The sequence below is a fragment of the Loxodonta africana genome, chromosome 20, assembly GCF_030014295.1.
Source record: "Loxodonta africana isolate mLoxAfr1 chromosome 20, mLoxAfr1.hap2, whole genome shotgun sequence".
Classification (NCBI taxonomy): Eukaryota; Metazoa; Chordata; class Mammalia; order Proboscidea; family Elephantidae; genus Loxodonta; species Loxodonta africana.
The window spans coordinates 72226426-72242871 of record NC_087361.1 but is presented as its reverse complement, the minus strand read 5'-3'; the positions used below and the strand labels follow the sequence as shown (position 1 = coordinate 72242871).

The 16446-nt window shown below is 44.6% G+C and overlaps 1 protein-coding gene across 3 annotated transcripts; it reads right to left on the bottom strand.

Annotated features, from left to right (window-relative positions):
* Window positions 1–608: 608 nt before the first annotated feature.
* Window positions 609–15545, bottom strand: ADIPOR1 (adiponectin receptor 1). Of its 3 annotated transcripts, XM_023548272.2 has the most exons (9): window positions 15427–15511; window positions 10291–10420; window positions 8768–9002; window positions 7316–7432; window positions 6054–6225; window positions 5305–5491; window positions 3316–3503; window positions 1781–1974; window positions 609–1465 (listed from the first exon to the last, which is right to left on the bottom strand). In XM_023548272.2, the coding sequence occupies exons 3-9, from the start codon at window positions 8906–8908 to the stop codon at window positions 1337–1339; spliced, it is 1128 nt and encodes a 375-aa protein (XP_023404040.1). In that variant the 5' UTR covers window positions 8909–9002; window positions 10291–10420; window positions 15427–15511; the 3' UTR covers window positions 609–1336. The 3 variants fall into 3 exon arrangements, with proteins under 3 accessions (XP_023404040.1, XP_003410282.1, XP_023404041.1); XM_003410234.3 differs by lacking the exon at window positions 10291–10420 and having other exon boundaries at window positions 15427–15545; XM_023548273.2 differs by lacking the exons at window positions 8768–9002; window positions 10291–10420; window positions 15427–15511 and adding an exon at window positions 8161–8392.
* Between the last annotated feature and the right edge of the window lie 901 nt (window positions 15546–16446).

The window sequence follows — 16446 nt, the reverse complement described above, 5'->3', positions numbered from 1 at the left end:
CTAACACTTGAGGCTGAGAGACTTTTCCTGTTGGCCTAGTTGGGTTACTTTTTAAAAGGATCATTTGCTATTCCAGTGGTACAAACTTGGCTGTTGAAGTAAATCCAAGTTTATTACCCCAGAAGACTCTCAACTGCCCATGTCACTGAGAAATGATTACTGCCGGGCCTTACGCTATCCAGTGAACAGAACCCATGTCAAGTTGAGTGCTACAATTCACAAAGGCACAGAAAGGCACGGAGTGACCCCTTTAGGAGACAACCCTGAGCAAGATCTATTATGTAATAGATAGATCTTTGATAGTCATAAGGGATCTATCCCAGCACCTTTGAGAACCTTCTAATTACTGAACACCACTAACTCAGTGCCCTCGAGTTGCTGAACACCACTACAGCATACTAATTTCCCTTATAAAATGTCTCTGCAGCAAGGAGAGAAAAATAAAGCTATATTGACGTGTTAGAAATACAGTTAGGTTCATTCACTGGCCAACATATACAGACCATCAGTGCCGGTGATTCAAACTTATACCTCAGCAGGAACTGAAATTTTTACAGGTTTTAGACCTTTGGAGTCGTGTGCAGAGAGCTGAGACCACACATGTTAAATATGTGAATGTCAAGTATCTTCTGTACTTTCTTTTATTATCATCAGTCATCACATCAAGTACATAGCAATGATAGCAGGTTTCTTTTTAAAGCTTAGTATTAAATATTAAATAACTTTCCCCATTTTAATTTTACATTACTCTGCCAAGAAAAAAAAAAATTAAAACTCAAGTTATTTGAAGTCTGGACCACTTCCATGATTAGCCGGGCTATGTAAAAGTTGGTGGCTCTGTTCTTCCTGCTGTGTAAGCAGATCCAGGCCCTAGAAAGATGGGACCAGGTTATAACTGTTTTTGAAAAGTGTGCTACAAAAATGGGTGGCTCATTATAAGCCAGGTTACAAAGGACAGGGTAAGGGAAGGACATTTTCTTCCAGAAACAGGATTTCTGAAGAGTCCCAGTCCATCATTTTTTCCCAAAATGGTTGGAAGAGGGGGTAAAATCTCAACATGAGCTTCAAAGTACTGTCTCTGTGAGGGGACAAGTTGCCTTGCTGAGGAGGGGGATGGCCAAGTTAGTTCATCCCCTCCCTTCCCAGCCAGGGAAATGGAAATGCGAAGTTTACCATCCAGTGGGTGTGAAAGTGGGCTGAAGCTTGGTTGGTACTGAATTCTCTAAGAGGTTTCTTCTAGAAATAGACAACTCAGACTCTTCCTCTCACTTCAGCAAAGAAGTTATTTTTTAAAAGCACTTGGGAAGTTCCTCCTCCACCCTCCTGGTGGGAAGGTTCAGAGAAGGGAGTCATCAGTACAGCCACCTTCTAGGCCATAACGGAATTCCTGAAGGTTGGAGACCCCATAGAAGTGTACAAAGGCTGCCGCCACCACCAGGACATGAAAAATCTGATGAGACTGGAACTGCAAGAACACAAAGAGAAGAGCCTTTAGGATAATGGCAAAGACGGACTAGAAAAAAGCAGAGAAAGCATTTGCCTCTTCTAGTTTCTCTTTTAAAATTTTTTTTGTATCATAAAAGTGGTGGGTTTGTTGTAAAAATTTAAAAAACAGTCGTTCCCAAAGAGACACAATTTTTTCTTTTTTTTTCCCCCATATACATGTATGTAGCCCCAAACACTCAACGATCCCTATGTCTCTAACCACTTTTTACTCAGCCTTTTAACTCTGTGTTAGTCACACACAATCACATGCCCCCCCGGAAGAGTAAGTCCTTACCCATATGTCAAACTTTCCAGGGAAGAAGCGCTCAGGAATCCGAGCAGCATAAAGGCCAGCTCCGGTGATGTACATCACAGCCATAAGGAAGAACCAGCCCATCTGGCCCACTGTGGTAGCCTTGACAAAGCCCTCAGCGATAGTAAAGTGCATGGTGGGTACAACACCACTCAAGCCAAGTCCCAGGAACACTCCTGAACAAAGCAGACATGAGACGGTCAAGAAAGGAAACGCCATTATGTGAAAGGCACTGTCGCCTTCCTCTGGAATCCAAAACTTTATGATAATTAGCTGTTTTTTGGTGAATAATCCATATTTAGGAAATTTAACCACCAGGTGGATAACAGCCGGCAGGTATCTCTTCCACATCCAGAATGGGGAGATGATTGTGTAAGTGCTTATGCAGCTGTCACCTTTTAAGAAGCATCAAAAACAAAGCTCACATTCTTCACTACCTGTTAAGAAGTGTAGGCAAAAGTGGTATGTCATAGGTACAGAACCTAAATCTCAAGGCTTCATTTGGTTCTCAAGCCAGAGAGGAGGAGGACAGGTTTCTCATTAAGATCATAGAAGACTTAGGTAACCAGGACTCTCACCCCCTTAGTAGATAGATAAATCCAGCTTAGATGTTGTCTGTGGCTACTGGGACGCACAAATGAAGCAAGAGCAAGGGAAGAATGACACCGGTCTCAACACCACTACCTACACATAACCAGACTATACATAACTAGAGAGCAGGGACCACCTTCTCCACCTCTGTCGGTACCCGTGTTTAAGCACAGGGCCTGGTACGTGGCTGGTGCTTGATGAATACATAATTGTCTTAACTGGAGGTTAAAGCAGAGCAGAGTTTAAGAAGCGGTCCAGTGGTTACGAACTCAGCTGCTAACCAAAAGGTCAGCAATTGGAACCCACCAGCTGCTCCTTGGAAACCCTGTGGGGCTGTTCTACTCTGTCCTATATGGTCATTATGAGTCAGAATCGACTCGACAGCAACGAGTTTTTAAAGGGACTGAAGACTAGTGGTAATTGGTGGTGTTGCTGCAAGTAATAAAAACTTAAAATTAGAGCCCAGATGAGACAACAGAAATAGAGATGTTTATGCTTGCAGCTATTACATTAGTTGTTACTAGTGATTATGCTTCAGTATTTTATTCACCAAACCAAGCCTTCCAATCCCCTAGTAAATAAATCTGGGTGTTTTCACTTTAGCCCCCTGGTTGGAGTGCTGAGAGCTTGGTTTACTAAAATGACTATGCTTGCCACATTTTTAACTGTCTTAAACCAAGTATGACAAGAGCAGTCATATCCAGGCTTACAGCTAACTGACAAGTCGGGTAATGATCTGTCCTATTTGCATTCTTCTGAAACAGTATAAAACTTGAAGGAAAACTGACCTTTCAAGAGCCACATTCCTTTGGAAGTTCTAAACACAAATCAGGGTCTGCGTGGCAAGCCTTAGGGCCCAGAGTTGAGCCTCTTGCACCCAAGGTCCAAAGATACCTCTAAGGTTTACACTATGCCTTCCTACCCACCTGCTCTTGTCTGCCGGTGCTTAGGAGTGGCAAACCGGTCCCACTGTGCCACGATGATGGCAGAAATGCCCAGGACACAGACGATGGAGAGGTAGATGAGCCGTGGTTGTGGGGAGCAGTAGAAGGAGTAATAGAGCCAGGGGACAAAGCTCCCCATAATCAGTAGAGCAATCCCTGAATAGTCCAGTCTAGAAAAGAGCAATAAAGATGAAACAAATCAGTGGGTGAAATGAAGAACTGCTACAGCTGGTTTAATGATTTTTGTTCTCTGTCTGCTCCTAGATTTAGCCATCTCCAGTTTCCTCCCCTTACCTCCTCTCATGCAGTCCACCCTGTATCCTCGACTGAAATCCCACAAGGTCAATCACTATTTTACAGTGGAAAGGTCTCTAAGACTCCCTAATGACAGAACCTGATCCTTTTCCCTTAGTTGTGAACAGCTACATTTCTTTGGTGGACACTTAAATTTAGGAGTCTGTCACAATCAGATGGTTCCCAGCATCACACTCGGGAAGGACTCTGAATATTTCCCAACTCCGATAGGTTCAATTCTAAAAGCAATACTTAGACTGGGAATATTATCAAGGGGAACTTTGTTTTTTTAATTGTCGTTTACGTGAAAGTTTGCAGTGCAAATTAGTTTCTCATTCAAAAATTTATATACAAATTATTTGTGAAGTCAGTTGCAATCCCTGTGATGCATCAGCATTCTCCCCCTGTCCCTTTCCATCCCAGATTCGTGCCCATGTCCATTCACCCATTTTTCCTGCCCCTTCCTGCCTTCTCATCTTTGTTTTTGGGTAGGTGTTGCCTGTTTGGTTTTGTATACTTGATTGAACTATGCAGCATATTCCTCACATGTGTTAGTTTGTTTTATATGCCTGTCTAATCTTTGGCTGAAAGGCAGGCTTTGGGAGTAGCTTCAGTTCTGAGTTAGTAAGATGTCTGGGGGCCACAGTCTCGGGGGTTCCTCCAGTCTCTGTCAGACCAGCAAGTCTGGTCTTTTCTTGTGAATTTGAATTTTGTTCTATATACTTTTCCCACTTTGGGACCTTCTATTGTGATCCTTGTTAGAGTAGTTGGTGGTGGTAGCTGGGCACCATCTAGTTCCTCTGGGCTCAGACTGGTGAAGGCTCTGGTTCATGTGGTCCACTAGTCTTTTGGACTAATATTTTCCTTGTGTCTTTGGTTTTCTTCATTCTCCTTTGCTCTGGATAGCATGGGACCAACAGATCCATCTTGGATAGCTGCTTGCAAGCTTTTAAGACCCCAGATGCTACTCACCAAAGTAGGATGTAGAACATTTTCTTTATGAACTATGTTATGCCAATTGACCTATATGTCTTCAAGAAGTACTTTAGCTTGTTCTGTTTTAGTTAAGTTTTTTTAGTTACTGGTGGTACTGAGGGAAAAAAATAATCCACCACCATCATAAACAAAACCAGCAATGGATGGAAAGGGTCAAGGGGGGAGACCACAAGCAAATAAATAAACAAAACCCAGGCTCAGAGTTGGAGAACAGAGAAAACATTATATGATGGATATCTGGGGCTTCCAGCAACACATGGGCAGCAAAGATAAGCTTTACTTGACGAGTGGTTAGGGTCACTAGCAGAAGGAAGCACAGAATACTTTACCATGCCCTGCTTTGCCTTGGGCCAACAGGAAGGTAAGCTAATATTGGGTACATGGCCTTGGAAAGCAGCCCACTGGCATCTAAGTTTCACAAAGGATGAGTCACAACTTTGTACTGTTGCAGGTAGAAAAAATATTCCATAATTGGGTTCCCGCCTCTGCTGAGGCTGCAGTGAGCTTTTTTCATGAAGGATTTAAGAGAAAAGCTTCATCGACCTACTATACCCACAAAACAGAAAGCCACTCCTCTGGCGTATCAGGGAACCTTTATGGGTTATTGGAGTAACTGGCACCCAGTCAGCACTGGGGTCACAATAGTGCATGGTCTTGTCCTACTGACGGTTTTTGACTCACTTGGAAAAAGTCCGAGAGACTTTCTCTGAATGACAATAGACGGTGTGGAAGAGCCAGGAAAAGCTGAGGCAAAGCACTGCACCCAGGAAGAACATCCCAAAAACCACCTTCTCCTGCAGAGGAGCCATGAAGTACATATTTGGTCTCAGCATGGTCAAGATTCCCAAAAACAGAAACAGCACGAAACCTACAGAAAAGAGGAGGAAAAAATGCCTGTGAGGAAAAAGGAAATGCGTGTGCTTTGACAGTGTCAGATAATTGATGGTTTTAAATCAGTGAGCTACAGGATTTAGCTGTGGGAATTGCAGTCTAAAAACTCAGGAGGAAACGGCACCGGTCTTATAAACCTAGACAAAAAGACCATTTTCTGAAATACTGGTATTTGTTTTTAGAACAGGAAATTATGAAGTAGAAGAAACTGCCCCTATCTACAAGAGTTCTGCACGGGATAATGAGAGAACATCTAGTCCTAATTTCTCTGTTTCTAGTCCTTCTGCCCCAGTCTTACAGATTGGTGATCATGGGTCAGCCAAGGTCACTGGTAATTTAAAGGAACAACTCCAGCCAGCAAGCCATTAGTTCTTCTCCCTTCCCATGGACAAAGGCTATACATATATATGTATATATATACACATATATACACACACACACATATATACATATATATACACATACACACATATATATTTATATTCCCTTGGCATTTAAGGGGACTAAAAATTGGATTTTTCCCCATCCCGATGGCTCACCAAGCAGATGGGTCCAGATGTTGCCAGTTTCTGTATGGATGCGGAAGATGCTCTTGAAGCAAGCCCGAAAGGATGGCATGGGTGGTCTATGGCCATGCAGCAGGTAGTCATTGTCCTTCAGCCAGTCGGGGAGCACGTCATATGGGATGACTCTCCAACGTCCCTCCCAGACCTAGAACATATACACTCTCTCCAGGCAAGGGCCTGGAGAATACCAGCTTCCCCAAGGATAAGGGTGAAGGACAGCCAGTCTAGGATGTTAATCAGGCTTTGGATAGTCTAGGTAATAGTGGGGAACAAGCCTGGCCCTGGAGGTATTCAAGGCACAGCATGAATGAGACTAGCAGAGGACTGACCCATATTTTTACTTTTTTTTTTAAAAAATACTTTGTCCTTGCTGTGTCATGTTAGTTTATCTGGATGTGCTTTAGATGTTTTTCAACCTTTAAGAAAATATGGCATGACCTCCTCTAAACTACTTGAAATTTCAAAATTAAGTAAACATAGTGATTGAAAACAAAAAAATGGAAATTATATATTATAAAACATGATTAAAAAAATATGCAGATTCCTTCTTGGCCCCTTCCTCCAGGAGATTCTGCTTGCCCTCTGTCCTACCCCTTTCCCCAGTTAGATTCTAAGTTCTTAGTAGGCTGGGACCATGCTATTTTAGGCAGGGGCTCTTCACCTAGAATCCGTAGGCAATGGACAGAGTCCAGGGAGTGGATGGAAACCCAGACAGAAAAAAAAATTATTTTCATTCACTTCTAATTAAAATTTGGCATTCCCTCAATTATAAATGTAGACGACAAATCACAGTAGTATTAGTAGAACTTTTGAGTTTGTAACTAATAGAAATCACAGGTATTTTCATGCCACGTTACAGTCTTGCAGATACCTCGAAATGGTTTTTTATAACAAAATATGCTAGGGCTTATTAATGCATATTTAATGCATTAATAAAGAAGCCCATATTACTATATCACTTCTAAATATTTTGATGATTGCCAAAGGGATCCATGGCACAAAAGTTAAGAACCCCTCTTTTTGAGCATACTTTGAACAATGCCTAGCACAGCAAGCAGTACAAATTTATCCAGGCTTCTACCTGATTTATTTCACCTTCAGCAAAACACAAACCCATCCACAGCTGTAAAAGCTTTTCAACACAACACATGCTCTGAACTGGGAGCCTTGCCTGCTGGGAACATCCAGCACCCTGCTTCCCTTCCCCTTTTAGGACAGAAGCTCCTATGCTGTACCTTATACACGAATTCCTCCATCTTCTCCATGGCGTGGTGGGCTTGCAGGGGAAGTGTCAGTACCCGCACCTCCTCCTCTTCTTCCTGGGGCACTGGGCATGTTTGCTCTTCTTCAGTCTGTGGGAGAAATAAACCAACCAACCCCAGCAGTCATTCCATAATCTCTACTATCCAAGGTCAGAGAGCTCCAGAGAAACCCAACTCAACCAAAGCTTTCTCTCAACATAGGGCCCTGTGGCCCTATCTCCAAAAAACACTTGACTGAGCTTACAACAGCATAGATGGAAGTTTACTAATATTCTGTAAATGTTGGAGACTATCATCTGAGAGAACACAGAATTAGCATACCTGTCCTAAGTGTGCTTTAAGTCTAAATGGCCCATCCTTTTCTCTAGGACAGTGTTCTCAACTTTCGCCCAGTTTTCCAAATATTTCCCTCTCCCAGGTCACTAAATTCTCAAAGCAGAGTCTCAGAAATTCCCTTAACGATTTAATTTTGTTGACAGTTCTCTAGAAGGGGACTCTGGGGAAGCTACAGTGAGTGAAACTTTGTATCCATAGAAGCTCTCAGGGGTTATCAGGGCTCTAGAACTGGTTCCATGGAAAGACGCAGCACTGACTCCTGTACCCAAAGGAACCCTGACATCAGCGTGTACACTGGAGAGCACTTGCCTATCAAGGAGGGAGCTTTTCTCTCTGTCCCAAGGCACCACCCTATGGAGATGGCAAGCCTGACCTAACAGTTCAGTTCCACCTCTGGGCTATTCTCTCTCCTGTTGATGGTCCCTGGTAAATAACTGGTCCCCCTTAGATTTATGCCCAACGAGAAGACTGTATTTCCTAACCTCCACTGCAGCTGAATATGGCTACATGACTAAGTTCTGGCCTGTGAAATAAAAATGGAAGGGTTGGGAGGTACTCTAAAAGGGAAAAGGCAAGCTCTTCTTCTCTCTCTCCTCCTCCTTCAGAGTGACTAGAATGAGGGTATGACGAGAAGCATGTTAAGAATGGCGGAGGAGCAAGACAGAAGGAGCCTGGATCCCTGACAGTAGTGGAGCCTCCATATCAGCCTTGGATTGGTTACTTCGAGAATTCTCTTCTGTGAGAGAGACTTCGACCCTGTTAAAGATAAAGGGATTTTTGTTTGTTCTATAAAACCAAACCAAACCTGATAGCTTCCTTCATTCAGTCACAGATATTTGCTGATTATGTACTTACTGGATTTTGGCCCTGTGCTAAGCATTGGGATTACAGAGGTGAGTGAAATTGCAAAAGCTTACGGAGGGGAAAACAAACATAATATAGTATGATAAGAACTTGGATAGGGATATTCCCAGGATGCTATGGTTCCTCCTTTTGGGAGGAAGGTGAGCTCTTCTGAAAAAATAGAGACTGCTGGAGGCCTAAGGAGAGAGATTGGTCAAGGGAATGACTCCCGGGAAGATGACTTACTTTGGCTGCATTGGCGACTGCCCGTTTGCCCTTCTCTTCTAGCAGGGGTCCCAGTTCAGCCAGTTCCACTGCGTCAGTTTCCCTGTTACTGGCAGGCGCCCCATTGCCCTGTGCCACCACAGGTCCTTTGTGGGAAGACATCTGGCTGGTACCTCAATACCCTGCAGCTTCAGCTTGGGGAAATGTGGGGATCTCTCAGCCCCAGGGGGCAGAGATCTCCCTGTGGTGGTAGACACTACAAGCAAACACAGACATGAAGGGTGTTGACAATTTATTCCTCTTACAGTTTAACTTCTACAGTTCAATGTTGAATAAAATAAGATACAGCTAAACAACCCACACCCTGTCCCTCCAACTCTAAAAGCCAGTTAACTGTTGAAATGAAATCTATTCCTTGTCCTCTGACTTTAATATCACCCTTTACCCAGAACCTCACTAACCTTACAGATAAGGCTGAAATATAATGCCTGACTGCTTGCCTTCAAACGATCTGTAGTTATTGCACCAAACTGTCACCAAAGAAAAACAGCTACCCACCCTCCTCTTTAGGTCTGGATCCTAAACAGGATCTAGACCTCCACCCACAGGTCTAGATCCCATTAAATGAGATGAGTTGAGAAGAGTCTTGCCTACCATTCCCAAAGCTCATGCTGCCCAAGTAAGGCCTGGCTCTGAGATGGAGGAACAAAACTACGAAGCTAACACCAGACTGCAATTACTACAAGACCAGCCAAGCTTAGTGAGGAATTAAATGCCAGCTGAACTCAGCTGGGTTTTATCTACAAAGGCTCTGACAAATGTGCCTTGTACACAAAAGGAGCCTGGCTGTGGGCTGGATGCCCAGTGGTTAATTTCTCTACAAAGTCTGCTAATTTGTTATTATAGGATTATACTTCTGGGTTCAACACTTGGGTAACAGGCTTTCATCACAATCTCCTTAAAGCAAGAAATAGCTTGCCTGGAAGCAGGAAGCTGAAGACAAGGAGGCAGCCCCAGCCTTACCCTTTGCCACACACATATCACCTAACCTGCTCTGCAGGAGCTTGTCCCAACCACTGCAGCCGCCACACACACACCACCTAACCTGCTCTGCAGGAGCTTGTCCCGACCACCGCAGCCCATCATCTGAGCCCTATTTAGATTAGTTTTTCAGAAACCTGATATACGTAAACAGATCCCTTTAGGGAAACCAGAGAAACCCTGAATTCAGTTTTCTAGGAAAAGTCTCAGAAACACATCAAGTTTTCCTGGGTTGAACTTTAGGTAGTAGCTTTTAATCAGACCTCAGAGAAGCAAATGATATTGGGAAGAGGAGAAGAGTATTCAAAGATTTTCACTATTTGTAAATTTCTAGTTTTTTTAATCCAGGTAAACAAAATTCCTCCTCAGGAATTAGACTTGGATATATGTAGTCACGTAAGAGCCATCTCAAATTCCAGAGCAGTCATGCTATGCTCAGCACACAAGCACAGCTGACAGCAATAGGCAAATCCAGTCCAAGAGAGACAAAAGCAGTAACTCACTGTATGGTGAACGTTCAGATGTGTCATCACATAGACAGTTCCTCTTCCTTTAAACGTGCAAGACTCCGACAAGACGGATGCCAGCACACACAGTCAACAACCGAGCCCAAGGACAGGAAACTGGAAGCTCCTGAAAACCTCAGGTGATAGGCAGCCCACGTGAGAAGAAACATTAGGAAATCTTTCTCAGTTGGCTGACCACAAAACAAATGTCCTCAAAATGAAGTACTACCGAATAAACAGCTTTACTAATAATTTACACTGTCAGGAAAAAATATAGTTTTGGACATCCTAGAGAAATGTGGAAAGGGGACCACACCAAACTCAGAATACTGGCCATCAATCATTCAGAGGCAGGCTACCAGACACCCCACCCCACCAATTTTTTTTTTTGTTGTTGTTCTCAGGTTCTGGGATGCGATACTACATGGATCATAAATTGATACATATCCCTAATTTTGGTCAAACCCCGTATTGCAATATGAATGAATGAATGAATAAGTGAATGAATGAACAACTGGGGCAGCATTCCAGCTAGCAAGCTTATTACTTGCCTCTAGCTAAGGGTTTGTGCACTTTTTCTTGTGTTTATGGGGCTTTCTCCTATTCCTTTTCCCAGAGTCAGCCAACGTAGTCATTGAATATTTAACGTGTGGGTTTAGTACTAGCACCGTTACACTGCGCAAAACACAGAGTGGAACAAGTTATCTCACTTCCCTCAAAGACCCTACAGTCAGATGGCCTTGGGTAGTTGTGATACATACAAAGTAAGTGATGCAATTTCACTGTTCCGGGAGGGCGGTGGACGGAAACATCAACTAGTTCAGTTACTGAGTGCTGACAATAGTTTACTAAAGCCAGTGAGAATCACAGAGACAAACTTTTAGATAACTAGAGTCCAGAGATTAGATGCAGAATTCGGCTTCCTCGTTTTCTTATTTGATCGGAAAAGTCTTTCTCACGTCTTCAAGTCTAGTGTTCTCTCAGGATGACTTTAGTCCCTTTGCCATCATCGAGGTCTTTTCCCTTTTCAGGCTAAATCACTTTCTGCTACTTTTTCTGGTTCCATCCAGCCCCTCTATCACTAGCTCTTACATCCCCCTGCATTGTTTTCCAGATCCAGACTCACCAAACCTGCCAGATGCTAGTTAACTCATAAACCAGCCATCAGCTACAACTCATGATACAAGATATGTCATCAGGCACTAAGGTACACACAATGGAGGTCATTAGAGTGAGCAAAGCCCACTGTCCAGTGTGGTCTTCTAGACGGTAGTAACACAGACAGAAAAGAGAGAGACAGGGATTAGAGGTCTAGCAAGAAAGAAGAGCAATAATACCAGGGCTTTAACATCGGTTGAGATGGGGGCGGGGGGGGGGCGCACTCAAAAACAACTGAGAATTTCAAGCAGAAGTGTTTTATCTCCATTATATAAAATCAGCACAAACCCCTAAGGTGTTAGGCTGATTCTGGGAGCACTCAGAAGAGCCAAAATATACTTCTTCAACTTTCTGCCAGCTTTTCTATGTCTTATTTATTTTAGAGGAAACACATTTCCCCTTAAACTTGTCACACCCAACAGTGCAAATTATAATCAAGCCAAACTCTGTTGAGTACATCTTTTATGGGGTTTCTGCAACTCAAGCTAATAAGTCTTTACCACGAAGCTTTCCAACTGGATAAACCTAGGATATTAGAGACTAAAGCTGTGGAGGCAGGGAGATATTTGTAACCCTACAAATAAAATAATCCTGTGTCAAACTTGGTACGTGATTGATTCTTAATCACCAGGCAATTTCCGAAGAATTTATTCCCCTTCCAGTTTTTTGAGACATATATTCTGTGAACCAGTACCCAAGTTTTCCAGGTCAACAGCTCACTCCTTCCCTGGAGTCAAAGGCACAAAACTTTTAGGAGTTTTTGATCTGGCGTCCCTGGTCCTTAGAGAGTCCACGGGTAGGTGCTATTATGCCTACCTTGATTCTCATTGCTCTAAAGCAAGACTAGTCTAGCAGTAAACACAAAGAAAGAACACAGCCATCTTCTCCTCGATCTACTCCATTTGTTAAGGAGGGTAGTTTCGTATCACTGTAGTGGAAAAACAAGTCAAGACCCAGGTTTGAAAATTACCAAAATGCAGTAAAGGGGCCTGAGCTCTCCTATTTGATGCTATGGCACTGACTTAGAGTCTGAAATAGAAAATCACACTCTAACTTCCTTTGCAGCTCTTTCCCAGTTAAAGCTGCCCCAGGAGAAGGAAGAGGTGTTTTTGATCCCGAACAGAGACAGGTAAGCTTTCCAAATGCCATGACTTTAAAAAAAAAAAAGGTAAATGGGCTTACGAAAGAGTTTCATGCCATTCCCTATCTTTGTACCCAGTTTTCAAGCACAATACAGATTACTGATACATGAATGGAGCTCTAGTGGAGCAGTGGTTAAGAGCTACACTGCTAACTAAGAGATTGGCAGTTCGAATCCACCAGCTGCTCCTTGGAAACCCTATAGGGCAGTTCTACTCTGTTCTATAGGGTCGCTATGAATCGGAATCCACTTGATGGCAATGAGTTTTTTTAGTTTGATATATCGATACAATTGCACAAGATAACACTCAATTTATTCTGTGCATCCTAGAAGTTCCAATGAAAGAAAAGGAAACTAGGTGCATGCTTAAAAACCAATCACTTGGAACTGGTTTGGCTAGAGGGCATTTTCAAGGAACGGTTCAATCCAAGACAGCTACAAACTTTATAAACATTAATCACACCCCCAACATTACTGAGCAGGAAAAGGGAATAAACTTTGAGCTTAGCAAGTGGAACAAAGTGGGGTGGGTGACGACAGGGACACATGGACACAAAGCACAAAATGTAAAAACTTTGATGACTAACAGCACCAAGAGAAAAATCACCATAATTAACAAAGTTTCTGGATTTAAAGACTGGTTTAGCTCACCCGTGATCACAAATACAATAAATAGGACAGGATAATGTACCAACAGTCTTAAAGAGTTTCAGTTTGGCGTCATATTACAGGAGTCAAAGGAAATTTCCAAGAAATAGAGAACTTACTGGCCTAGAAAGATGCAAATTATATCCCTTATTCATCTAAGAATATCTGTTGAATATTTACGATGTGCATAGCCTTGTGGCTACAGAGAAAAGGCAAAGAGAGGAGTTACAGGTTGTCATAGTTGCTGGCCGTTAAGAGGGAGAAATAGCTTCTATATTCTATAAGACCAAGTGCCATTAAGTGCTGTAAGAATTCGAGAAGCAAAACTCAATTTTAGTTGGAGTAATGAGGAAAGGTTTTGTGGAAGATTTTTAGAAAGGCTCTTAATAGTAAGGTACTCCCCAAGAGTACAATGGCATGAACAATGGTGTGAAAGAACATAGCCCCAGGGCAGTGAATAATCCACTTTTCCATAGGGAGTCTTCTTAGAAAGGTAGAATGAGGCCAGTCTGAAAAATTGAAGACAACTTAAAAGCCAATGTAATGTGGTGTACTTTATCCATAGCAAAGGGGGGCCTAGTGTATTGATGTTGTTTCCTGTTACTTGTCTGAGATTACCTCACACTTGCAAAGTGGTCACTTGACTTTTTTAAAATCCCTTGGGAATCATGTGATTTCTTGATCCTTTAGAATGGAATGCTTTTAGATTCTACTCTACAATTACGTGTAGTTTTGTGGAGGTCTACCCGAAGATGTGAATTGACTGGATGGCAATGGGGTTAGACTCTAAGATGTCAAACCCACCCAGAGGCACCTTGGGAGACAGGACTGGTGATCTGCTTCCGAAAGGTCACAGCCTTGAAAACCCTATGGAGCAGTTCTACTCTGCATACGTGGGGTCGCTGTGAGTTGGAATTGGCTTGATCGCAACTGACAACAATCCTAAGATGGGCTTTCACAGGTAACACCAGTTTTTAATGCTGATACCCCAAGTAACAACAGTATTGGTACACAGAAGTTGCTCCTGGAGTAAACAAATTTAGTGGCTGCAAGCAGGGAACTCCTACCCTGACACTGCAATCCATTTAGCTCCACCCAACCTAAACTCCTAGCACTGTACAGATAGTATATACTATGACACCTCAGGAATAGCAGTGGTCCCACTACAGGCTACCCAACCACTATCAAGAGAGAAAAAGTGAACAGATCCCACTGCTTACTTCATTTCAGAAAAGAAACCCCAGCAACAATAGTCTTCGGCTTTAAGACTGTGGCCTATATACTCACTGCTGTGTTTTCAAGCCTGTCTTCTAAGTACTTGGGCAAACACTATGGTTAATCTACCAAGGTACCATGGCCGCCTACTACTCCTGACATCTGAAACCCTGTAAACTTAAATTAGCCTTAGTTTCCCATTCTACAAAGCACCAGAAACTGAGGGAAAACGTCTATTTTCTTAAAAATAGAATGTCTGAAAGCCAAACAACTCAAACATCAATCCTAGATTTCTGAGTGAATGAAACCCCGTTTTTCCCCAAATTACTTTAGATTCTGCTCACATTTTACTTTTAGGATTGCCTTAACCCCGTGTGTTTTCCACCGGCCTCCTCTCCTCCCCTCTCAAAGTGGGGGCATTGTCACGGCTTGACCTGTTAAAGGCTGGGGGTCGAGGAGCCTTAGGGCTTCCCAGACCACCAAAGGCTGGTGCTCCCGGCTGAGACAGGCGGTTCTGCGACCCAGGCCCGTTCCCCTCACGTCCCTCGCGCTGCGGCCTCGAGACCAGGCTGAGTCCCGGCCTGTCCCGTCCAGACTCTGAGCCTGAACCCAGAGGTGTCAAGTCCCCAGAGGGGCCGAAAGGACACAGCACTTACCAGGACTGTTGGGAGCCAGGCTGAAGGCTGCGATCAAGCAACCCGCCCGCACTGAAACTGCTTTTGAGGCCGCCTGGGAGGCGACGCGCAGTGGGAGGGGTCGGAAACGTTCACAAGCCTGACGGAGCAGAAGCCGGGTGCCCGGCCGGCTCCAGGGCGGTGACCTCGAGACCCTGCGACCCTAGGGACGTCTGGGCTGGGTTGCCCCCACCGCTGTCCGCTCCCCAGGCCTGGGTCGAGGCTCCCGGGGGTCCCGGCGCCCCGGCTGAGTTCCCGCCCACCCGCTCGCCCCGTCAGCCCCGGAGAGATACTTACCGCCGCGCTGACGGGCCGGCTCTGCTGGGGGCCGCGGTCCCCGGCGCTACATCCCGCGGCTCTGGAGGCGGCCTGTGGCCGAACGGCCCCTGATCTTCAGCGCCCTCCCCGCGCCGGAAGGGGCGCGCGACGACACAGCGTCACCTCCGCAGCCGCGCCACCTCCAATCCGAGGCATTCATCCCGGAGTCCCAATCACAAGCTCGCTCCTCTCCGCCACACCCCCAGCGCCCAGGGCTCCGCCCCTCCGGCCGGCCCCGCCTCCCCATCCTGCGCTCCGCCCCGTCACGGCGCGGCCCGGCACCAACCACGAGTCCTGCCCCTCACCGCAGGCCCCGCCTCCTCGCTCTGCTCCAATCGTTAACTCAGACGACGCACGGCCTTGGCCTTTCACTGTCCAATTCCAAACTCCACCTCCAATCTACACCGCCAATCACAAACCAGAGCGCGTGACGGAGAAGGAATGTCAGGGAATCAGACCGAAACTTGGGAAGGAAAGCTGAATTCCCTACCTTGTCATCCAAGCTAGAAGACTCCCCACATCTAATCATCTTCAAGTTCATGGTCCCATTCTCCCTTCCTGCCACAAATATTTATTAAGCACCTAATATGTGACAGGCAGCGGGCTAGACTTTAAGGTCGGCAGTTCGAATCCACCAGGGGCTCCCTGGAACCCTATGGGGCAGTTCTACTCTGTCCTTTGGGGTTGCTATGAGTCAGAATCAACTCGACGGCAACCGGTTTGGTTTTATGGAAACCCTGGTGGCTAGTGGTTACGAGCTAAGGCTAATATTGGCTTCGTAATTTCTTGTCAGAAATGGTGGAATTCTTTCTAACTTTTTTTACTTGAGAGCCCCTTGCTCCAGCTCATGCTCCTACATTGCAGCCAGAGGGGTGACACCCAGAGTGGGCGACAATATAGGGTGGTGCGGCCCTCATCTGAACCACAGAACACAGAAAATGATTTGAGGGACCGAGTTTTTCTCAATTCTCCCCAAAATGATACATAACCACTGCCATT

Bases quoted from the DNA above. Each gene is read 5' to 3' on its own strand.
- ADIPOR1 (XM_003410234.3), bottom strand. From the start codon at position 8,908: ATGTCTTCCCACAAAGGACCTGTGGTGGCACAGGGCAATGGGGCGCCT. The intron at 3,504-5,304 runs GTGAGTCAAAAA...GCTCTTTTCTAG, and splicing joins GTCTCTCGGACTTTTTCCAA to ACTGGACTATTCAGGGATTG. The intron at 1,466-1,780 runs GTAAGGACTTAC...GTGTTCTTGCAG, and splicing joins CTGGAAAGTTTGACATATGG to TTCCAGTCTCATCAGATTTT.